We start from the raw sequence: 10,319 nt of genomic DNA, 5'->3' as shown, positions 1-10,319 counted from the left end.
GATTTTGGCACTGGAGGGGAAAAGTGCAGACATACAAGGAGAAAATGGAACTGTTCACAAAAAAGTAAACATTGACCATTTAAAATTAATGATTAAAGGCGATCGTCACATTCCATCTCAGATCATAAAGAAGGACATTTCAGCCCAAACGCCAGCAGTCCCAGCATCGACATCTATGTCCACATCAACCACTGTTATATGCTTTGCACCTGCTGCCAAAGCAGCATCACCCCCCCCCTGGCACCATCATCAGAGACCTGCCAGGTACAATCAGCTGATGAAGCTCCACCGCCACCCCAGGGAGCACCAACAGCAGTCTTGCCATTACCTCAAACCGCCCAGGCACCACCATCATCAGAGACCTGCCAGGCACCACATGCCTCACCATCACCAGCAAAGTATAACGCATATAATGCAACCTCAGAAAAAGGTGATTATTTAATACTGATCCGTAATATTGGGCGGCACAGTGGTGCAGTGGTTAGCGCTGCTGCCTCACAGCAAGTAGGTCCTGGGTTTGATCCCCTGTTTGGGTGTAGGTCCTTTCTGTGTTGAATTTGCATGCTGTTTGCGTGGGTTTCTGCCAGGGGCTCTGGTTTCTTCCCACAGTCCAAAGGTGTGCACGATAGGTTAATTGCCAACTCTACATTAGTCCCCTAATTGTTTGAGTGTGTGTGCCTTGTGGTGGGTTGCTGCCCAGGGTTGGTTCCCACCTGTGCCCCTTGTTCTTTGGCTCCGGTCCCCCCCACAACCCCAGTTCGCATTAAGCGGTGACTTTGATGGATGGATATTTAGTATTGATGACTATTTTATATTATTTCTAGTTAGTAAGGATCTGAGGTTGCCTACGGTTCCAGGCAATGTTTGTTCAAATAAATCAAACCAAAAAATGCCAACTGTCACAAAGATAGAAAGTAAAAGGATTATAAAATAAAAATGTGTTGACATAGATCAATTTTAAACTTACACAGTAAATTGTAACATCAACATTGTCTAATACTGTTCACAGATCTGCAGGATGCTTGGGCAGGAAAGAATGTCCATATTCTATTTTCTAAAGTGGGACCCTATAAATTGTTTTCCTGGGACATTGCTAAAATTGGTCCTAAGATGGAACTGGAGAGTGAGGTATTTTCCCATTATTATAATATGCATTTATATCATCAATGATCAATTATGAACTGTTTACATGTAAACAGTTATTTGTAAATATTTGATATTTGATATTTATAAATATCAATAACCATTCAGGAGTATCAAAACCATGAGAAGACTCATCTTCAATTTTACAACGTAAATACAATGTATTAGACCAAATATCACTGTTTTTCTCACATGGATTCTTAATCATGTCATCTTCATTCACAGGTCATCAATGCATATTTAAGACTGCTGGTGCAGAGATACAACAAAGAAAAAGGGCACAAAGCAGCTCTCATTGATTCCTACGCCATGACAGCAATGTGGGATCGCAAACTCTCCAGACTGCGGGTACTTAGTGGAACATGATTGAACAATTGTAATTATGTCTTCAATGAGGGCAAAAATAATGATGTTTTTTTTTATGAAATCTTAGATGGATCCAATGTCAAGTGATGTCATTGTGGGGATTTTTAACAAGAGTCATCACTGGATTCTCACAGTAAGATTATCATTTGTGAATTACACTCTCTCAAACAGTATTTTGCATCAATCATATTATCTCATTATTAGATAACTGTATTGATAATAATATTTAATATGTTTTTTCACCTTTTGAATGCTTTATGACGTGTGCAACAGATTACAATGAACATGGCATTTAGATTTATGGAAGGGTATTTAATCCATCTTTATACAGAACTAGCAAATCAAGAACATGAAAAAATAATATCTGATCAGCTGAAAATATACAATCTTGATTTCTTAGACTTTTTGGCAGTGAGTACTGCAATAAAATAGTTACAATATCTTTGTTAGCCTCCACAGGGAGTCAGTGATTTGGCTAAGTCTTTCTATATTTCTGAGCTTGGAAAAACACCATATCAGCATTCTTTAGTAATCTTTAGTAACCTAAGATACAAAATTTCCAAAAGGAACTGTTTAGTAGCTCTTTCTGTAACACATGTATAATGTTTATTAATGTTTGAAATATTGTAATATTCACACTTTACAAACACATAGGTTCTATATCCACATGAAAAGAGGTGCCTGTTTTTGGATCCTTTGGGAGAAAAAGCAGCTGATCTGAGAAGGTGCCAGGAGACCACAAGGTAAATTCAGCTCTCTCTGGTGCCTTACTGAAAAGCAAAAGCTAATTAGTGTGCTTTTAAATCATATGGCAGCATTTTCACAAGCATTTCTTTCTGTATGTCAGGGCCTTCATGAGGCAGAAGGGCTACATGAGTTCAAGGTGGTCATGCGGCACCCTTCCTCATTCTCTCCAGAGAGATGCAGTTTCCTGTGGTGTCCTGGCGTTAAAGGTTCGTATTGTTTTTAAGCTATGTTTTAAACTGCAAATTCATTTTAAGAATGTTGAATGACAACTCAGTTGTAAACATAAATCTTTTAATTTTAATCTGTTAGTTATTCTGTGCTTCTAAATTATACCGATCCAACTTTTTTTCAGTTTGCAGAAAAAATTCTCAGTGGGGATAATTTAACTTTTGACACCTCAGAGAAACAAATTAATAAAATGAGGCTGGATATAGCCACAACCCTTCTCCAGGAATCTGGTGTGTATTCTTTTTTGAAGGCCATAAATAATCCCTTTCTGTTTAAATTAGACATGAATTAAAAAGAACTAACGTAATAAAATACAGCATTTTCAGATCATATGTAGAAATAATATTTAAGAAACATTTGTTAGTATACAATGTTTATAAAAGACTTCTAGGTTAATATTTAACCTCTTTTTGTTTTTGCAGATGATCTCAGTGGTGTCTGTTATTATTGTGGTAGTGAGGAAGGAGACACACTATGGGTAACTTTAAATTATAAACTCGAGGGGTGCTTGTTGCATGTCATCTCACCCCCCTCTCTTCCTACAATTTCCTGTCACTCTCCACTTTTCTTTGTGTAATAATGCAATTAAAACACACATAAATATGTATGTTTGTGTGTGTGTGTGTGTGAGAGAGAGAGAGTGAATGAATATAAAAACTGTTTTGATAAATCAGATTACACTCTGCAATGCAGTCTTGGTGTTAACATTAGTCTAGGTGTAAACATCAATGCTCTAGTATAAGTAGGCACAGATTTTAAAACTTGTCAGAAAAACACTTAAAGAATTTATTCATTTGTTTGTCTGGTTATTTTGCAGATTTGCTGTGACATTTGTGAACGATGGTTCCACATAAACTGTGTCCAGCATCCTTCGGTGGACAAGGACTACTTGTGCCCAGCATGCACATAAATATTAGGCAGCCACTAGCCAGTAGGGTGCAATGCATGCATCCCCCATGCATACTTTAATAATTATTGCACATAATGTTTTGTTAATTTAATTTGATTTGATTTAATTTAATTATATTTTCTGTTAATTTGCGTTAATTTAATAATTGCTCCACAGAATTTTATTTATCACGAATGTCATATTTATTTATTTGTCGTTACTGTTAATTTTATTATTATTGATTAAAAACAGAGTTATTGAGAAAGTTTATGAAATTCTGTTTTTTTTTGTTTTTTACACCTTATATTCCCAGCCAGAGTTAGATAGGGGGGGCATCCTTATGGCCCAGCCCAAAGTAATTCATACAGCATAAATAAGGGATACATATGAGTGACTGGTGCAAGTTTGGTGCATGTAGCAGTTTCCCAGCCAGAGTTAGACGGGGGGGCATTCTGTGGCAGGGTGGCCTGCTATAAAATGCCCCCCCAGCTAGAATCTTTTCCTTATGGCTCAGCCCAAAGTAATTCATACAGCATATATAAGGGATATATATGAGTAACTGTTGCAAGTTTGGTGCATGTAGCAGTGTCCCAGCCAGAGTTAGACGGGGGGGGCATTCTGTGGCAAGGTGGCCTGCTATAAAATGCCCCCCCAGCTAGAATTTTTTCCTTATGGCCCAGCCCAAAGCAATTCATACAGCATAAATAAGGGGTAAATATGAGTGACTGGTGCAAGTTTGGTGCATGTAGCAGTTTCCCAGCCAGAGTTAGACGGGGGGGCATTCTGTGGCGAGGTGGCCTGCTATAAAATGCCCCCCCCCCCCGAGTCCTTTCCTTATGGATGGACGATTTGCAATACGACTTGTTAGCTGTAATGTACACACGGGGTTTAGAATGAGTGGTGAAATTTTGGTGACTTTTGATTACTTTTGTTCTGTGGATCGATGTTACATCATTTCCAGGCGTGACGGTGCTGAGTATTAAGCTAAACGCCGTATTATATTATACGACGACAGAATAGAAGAACATTTTCAGCCGAATGGATTCAACAACGTGTCAAAAATACCTTTCAACTAAATCAGTCCCTTTTTGCGACTGAAAGCGACTGTATTTGCACAGACGAGCATTGTCGAGAGGAAAAGCATTACTGTAGCGTTTTAATGAAAAAGTTACCGTCACATTTGTGACAAATTACAGGAGGTTGTGAATGATAACTTAAGGTTCTAATGTAAAAAGGCATAATAAACAACTAATTTGAGTTTTTTCAGTCGGTTTAAGGCAAGAAAATGAATTTACAGCGAGCGTTCGCTTCTGCTGCACTGGAGAAGCGACTTTGCCTTTAAATGGAGCGATGACGTCAGGGGAGGCAATCCGTGGCAGGGGGGCAAATTAGGGCACAACAGGCTCTTATCCTTCTCCGGACGGATATGACGGAGGCCAAACAGGAAACGAAGGCGGGGTCCGGAGGTGGAGGCGGAGCCAGGACAGGTCGAGCGGGCATGGTCGTGGGCGGAGTTCGAACGTGGAGGCGGGGTAAAAACAGCAGCACGTAACACTCACAGACTTCAAAAAAGTTTCTCACAACCTCCAGCACCCACCCCTAAGGACCCACAGTCTCCTGCACTGACCCCTCAGGACCCACAGTCTCCTGCACTGACCCCTAAGGACCCACAGTCTCCTGCACCGACCCTTCAGGACCCACAGTCCCCTGCACTGACCCCTCAGGACCCACAGTCTCCTGCACTGACCCCTAAGGACCCACAGTCTCCTGCACCGACCCTTCAGGACCCACAGTCCCCTGCACTGACCCCTCAGGACCCACAGTCTCCTGCACCGACCCTTCAGGACCCACAGTCCCCTGCACTGACCCCTCAGGACCCACAGTCTCCTGCACCGACCCTTCAGGACCCACAGTCCCCTGCACTGACCCCTCAGGACCCACAGTCTCCTGCACTGACCCCTAAGGACCCACAGTCTCCTGCACTGACCCCTCAGGACCCACAGTCTCCTGCACTGACCCCTAAGGACCCACAGTCTCCTGCACTGACCCCTAAGGACCCACAGTCTCCTGCACTGACCCCTAAGGACCCACAGTCTCCTGCACTGACCCCTCAGGACCCACAGTCTCCTGCACTGACCCCTAAGGACCCACAGTCTCCTGCACCGACCCTTCAGGACCCACAGTCCCCTGCACTGACCCCTCAGGACCCACAGTCTCCTGCACCGACCCTTCAGGACCCACAGTCCCCTGCACTGACCCCTCAGGACCCACAGTCTCCTGCACTGACCCCTAAGGACCCACAGTCTCCTGCACTGACCCCTCAGGACCCACAGTCTCCTGCACTGACCCCTAAGGACCCACAGTCTCCTGCACTGACCCCTAAGGACCCACAGTCTCCTGCACTGACCCCTAAGGACCCACAGTCTCCTGCACTGACCCCTCAGGACCCACAGTCTCCTGCACTGACCCCTAAGGACCCACAGTCTCCTGCACTGACCCCTAAGGACCCACAGTCTCCTGCACTGACCCCTCGGGACCCACAGTCCCCTGCACTGACCCCTCGGGACCCACATTCTCCTGCACTGACCCCTAAGGACCCACAGTCCCCTGCACCGACCACGTTTTCCAAAGTTGAGAAAAGTAGGTGATACATTTATTGTATAATGCTGTATTATTTTCATTTTAAGTTATTTAATTGTAAAAGGTTTAAAGGTTTTTAAGTGGCTCTTAACATTGTGTGTCAAAACTTTGGCAGGTGTCAATGCAGCTTGGTCAGGCAAAGCTGAGGAAAAGAAAACGTTACTGCTCTCTAAGATTGGTTCCTATAAAATATTTAACTGGGATATAGTACGGATTGCACCTGGGAGAGAACTTGAGAGTGAGGTAGGCCAGTCACACATGATTCAGACAATATGACTCTACATGAAAATATATCAGTGTCATTAAAAATGTTGTCTGTCTTTCCAAAGGTTATAAATGGATACTTATTTGCACTGATAAGGCAGCATAACCAGGAGAGAGCTGAAAAGGCATTTCTTATTGATTCATATGCCATGACTAAGGTGTGGCGGGGATCCTACAGAATCCTTAGAAAGGTGCAGTATCAAAGTAACTGACAGTCTTTCATAATGAAAGCTGTGAATGAGTATTGTATTGTATTGTATTGTATGAAATTTTCAGTTGAGACAGTGCTGTTATGGTCTGCATAATTTAGGTGGACCCAAATGAGTTCAAGTTGTTTCTTGGTGTTATTGGGGAGCATGGACACTGGACTCTTGCTGTAAGTAGATATACACAATTATGACACATTAAATAATATATAATACAACATTTCCATACCCTTGCACTTATTATGTTATGTAGTGCTGGGATAATGTAAGTACCTGCTCTAGTTGAGAGATCATTTCTGTCTCTTCTTCACTTCTCCACACACAACCAATTTGTAATCATTAATTTATCTGCTGTTTTTTTTTACATAGATTTCCTGTCAAATTATCTACCTCATTTGTTTCAGTTTTTGGCTTTTGACTTTTTTGGCTGCAGTCATTCTGTAGCTTTATTTGCATAAATGTATTTTTATGTTGCAAGTACATGTCATTTAGTGTTTATTTCTGACTATAATTTTTTTGCACCGTGGTATTTGTTATATACCCATCTATAAAGAAAACTGTTTTTTTGGATCCACTGGGGGAATCAAAAGAGAAGATCCACAAATGCCTTGGCAGCACAAGGTACCAATTACAGATATTGTCTGTCCCATTTGACAAATGAAAGACACACACGCATGCATGCACGCACACACATACACACACACGTATGAACTGTATAACAAAATAATATATATGACAAAATAAATATTCAATTAAATTACAGAGCATTTATGAGGAGTAAAGGATGCAATGTATCCAGATGGAGATGTGAGACTCTCCCACATACACGGCAGAGAGATGTGGTATCATGTGGGGTATTCGTGTGCAAGGTATGCAATAAATACAAAGTTTTTTTGTATTCTATTTGAGGTTTTGCATTTCTTTCTGACATTTTAAATATTTGTAGTTTGCAGAGAAAATACTGGAAGACCAGCCTGTGTGGTTCTCTAATAATCCACAGACGATTGACCAGTTCAGAAAGGAAATGGCCATAAGACTTCTCCAGGAGTCAGGTAAGTAACATAAAGGATCTACAACTCTGTTTGTTTTGTTGTATCAGCAAATATGCACTTTGTCATATCTTCCTTAATAAAGGGTTTTCTTCTGCATACATTTTATGTTTAACAGATGACATCACTGACGTCTGTTCAATCTGTGGAGAAGTTGAAACGGACAACTCATGGGTAAAGGAGCAATCAATAAATGCAGGCAGTCACATATGCACACTGACTTTTTAAAACTTATTTTATCTAAAAATGTGGTGACCCGCTGTATTGCATGAGTACTGCCTGGATAAAGTGAGAGTTCACTATAGGACACATACACAAAACACACAATCACATTCACTCTCCACTTGGATACTTTAACACTCAGCTCAGCTACTGTCTATGTTTTTGAGATAAAACCAGAGTACCCCGAAGAAACCCCCACTGAAATGACTGTATAGAAAGTTGCAAACCTAGTGCTAAGAGACAAGCATACTGCCTTCACAGCCACTGCGCTTAACAAAATGATTGGAATCTTCTATTTTAATCTGCTTCATTTGGTTTAGTATTGTACTCCATATAACATTTGCTTAATGAGAAATTTCACATAGTGCTGATTTCCTATAGGAGACTTGTTTATCGTTATATTTTTTAAATAATCAAAATTAGTCGGCAGTCTCAATGCTACACTAATAAACACTTGCAGTTACTATAAAACTACATGTCATATTTTTATTGAGATTTGATATTTATTAGAAATAATGTTGTGGTTATTTTTGTTATTTTTTCAGATTGCCTGCAATGGATGTGACAGGTGGTTCCATTTGTCTTGCAGTGGAAACCCAGCCACAGATGTGGACTTATTTTGTGCAGAATGTCTAATTACACATAAGACTGCTTAATTTTTTAATGAATAGTGAATTATTTTGGCATTTGCACTTTTAATAAGAAGTAGTTTGGAATCTTTGAAACTTCTGCCTTATTTATTTATTTATTTACATGTGACGTTTTGTTTTTTTGTTGTTAAGTTTGGTTGTTTTTCTGTATTTATGTTAATTATTTTGTAATTATATTTTAACATTTTTTATTGTTAAGTTTTCGGAAAGATACCAAAAACTCGTTAAGCGAGTTTTCAACTTATGCATGTTAGCATTTTCTGAATGGTTCTTTTGCACTTTTAACTGAAGTTTGCAATTATTTAACTGGTTATATCTGTTAAACAGCTATTTAATTTATTTGATGTTGTTAACTTCAAAAGATTTATTAAAATAATGTATAAAATACCTAAGCTTATTCTTCTTAAAAAAAAAAAAACAAACAACTAAATTCATATGTTTACATTTTCCCCGGGCACTGGGAAAATCCGTTCCCCCCGCCTTACTGGCTGTGGGAGTATGAGGGGTGGCTGAAAGTTATTCAATGACATGTGTACCTATAGCAGAGTTAACATAAAGAGCAGCATGTTTTAGAAACACTGTCTTTGTGATTTAAGTAGGGGGAACAGATTTTCCCGGGCACTGGGAAAATCCGTTCCCCCTGCCTTACTGGCTGTGGGAGTATGAGGGGTGGCTGAAAGTTATTCAAAGACATGTGTACCTATAGCAGAGTTAACATAAAGAGCAGCATGTTTTAGAAACACTGTCTTTGTGATTTAAGTAGGGGGAACAGTTTTTCCCGGGCACTGGGAAAATCAGTTCCCCCTGCCTTACTGGCTGTGGGAGTATGAGGGGTGGCTGAAAGTTATTCAAAGACATGTGTACCTATAGCAGAGTTAACACAAAGAGCAGCATGTTTTAGAAACACTGTCTTTGTGATTTAAGTAGGGGGAACAGTTTTTCCCGTGCACTGGGAAAATCCGTTCCCCCTGCCTTACTGGCTGTGGGAGTATGAGGGGTGGCTGAAAGTTATTCAATGACATGTGTACCTATAGCAGAGTTAACACAAAGAGCAGCATGTTTTAGAAACACTGTCTTTGTGATTTAAGTAGGGGGAACAGATTTTCCCGGGCACTGGGAAAATCCGTTCCCCCCATCTTACTGTCTGTGGAAGTATGAGGGGTGGCTAGAAGTCATTTAGATATGATTAAATACTTATAAACTATTGCTATCAGTACTGAGGCCCAGAGTTGCTGCATGCCTGTTTTAGCAGGGGGAACTGAATATCCTGGATTTTTGGAAATAGTGTTTCCCTTTCATATTTGTGCGAAGAACCACGTGAGATGGCTGAAAGTCATTCAGGCACATAACTGCATAATGTAATAATGAAGTTGTATTATCAGTATCGAGGTCCAGACTTGCTGTGTGTCTGCTTAATCGAGGGGAACCATATATTCCAGCCTTACGCTAATAGTGTTCCCCTTTCGTATCTATACGCAAACGTATTGATGGTTTCATGAAAAGTGATTCAGCCATGCATTTCCATGTACAGCGCTGTCAGCAGTAGTTAAATGTAACGCGTAAGTTGCGTACAATTACGCCATAATTAGAATAAACAGTATTACGCAAAGAAGTATTACCAGCGATTGAAATAGTTTCAGTTCTTTAAATACACAAATATCGAAAAGACAGTCGATGTTTTTGCATAAATAGTTTGTTTCCCGCAGCACACTAAAGACATTAAGAAAGATATGTAAGAAATAAAGTAAGACATTAAGACGACAGCGAAACCGTATAACTACGAAGCAGCGGGTGACGTCGTGATTTCAGATCAGCGCGCGATAGGGGGCATAATAAATCATGTTTGTTTCGAAATAATCATCTGTATTCACATTTATTATGTTGATAACAACAATGTTGATATTTGTAAATAAAA

General features: G+C 40.3%; 1 protein-coding gene and 2 long non-coding RNA genes across 3 annotated transcripts; all 3 read left to right on the top strand.

The window, feature by feature from the left end:
- Positions 1 to 201: 201 nt before the first annotated feature.
- On the top strand, positions 202 to 3,638 carry LOC140592016 (uncharacterized). The gene is made up of 9 exons (XM_072713843.1): positions 202 to 430; positions 1,010 to 1,128; positions 1,369 to 1,491; positions 1,577 to 1,642; positions 2,164 to 2,252; positions 2,357 to 2,462; positions 2,609 to 2,714; positions 2,907 to 2,962; positions 3,302 to 3,638. Exons 2-9 carry the CDS (start codon positions 1,111 to 1,113, stop codon positions 3,392 to 3,394), a joined length of 657 nt encoding a protein of 218 aa, XP_072569944.1. The 5' UTR covers positions 202 to 430; positions 1,010 to 1,110; the 3' UTR covers positions 3,395 to 3,638.
- A 2,169-nt stretch (positions 3,639 to 5,807) lies between these two features.
- Positions 5,808 to 6,826, top strand: LOC140592015 (uncharacterized). The gene is made up of 4 exons (XR_011992235.1): positions 5,808 to 6,013; positions 6,129 to 6,256; positions 6,343 to 6,468; positions 6,588 to 6,826. It is a non-coding gene; the product is annotated as an uncharacterized lncRNA (long non-coding RNA).
- Positions 6,827 to 7,016: 190 nt separating this feature from the next.
- Positions 7,017 to 8,906, top strand: LOC140592014 (uncharacterized). Its single transcript, XR_011992234.1, has 5 exons — positions 7,017 to 7,104; positions 7,247 to 7,352; positions 7,430 to 7,535; positions 7,651 to 7,706; positions 8,300 to 8,906. It is a non-coding gene; the product is annotated as an uncharacterized lncRNA (long non-coding RNA).
- The last annotated feature ends 1,413 nt before the right edge of the window (positions 8,907 to 10,319 follow it).

Source organism: Paramormyrops kingsleyae, chromosome 7 (assembly GCF_048594095.1).
Source record: "Paramormyrops kingsleyae isolate MSU_618 chromosome 7, PKINGS_0.4, whole genome shotgun sequence".
NCBI lineage: Eukaryota > Metazoa > Chordata > Actinopteri > Osteoglossiformes > Mormyridae > Paramormyrops > Paramormyrops kingsleyae.
Note: the sequence above shows the minus strand (reverse complement) of the source record. Positions and strands in the feature narration are given on the sequence as shown.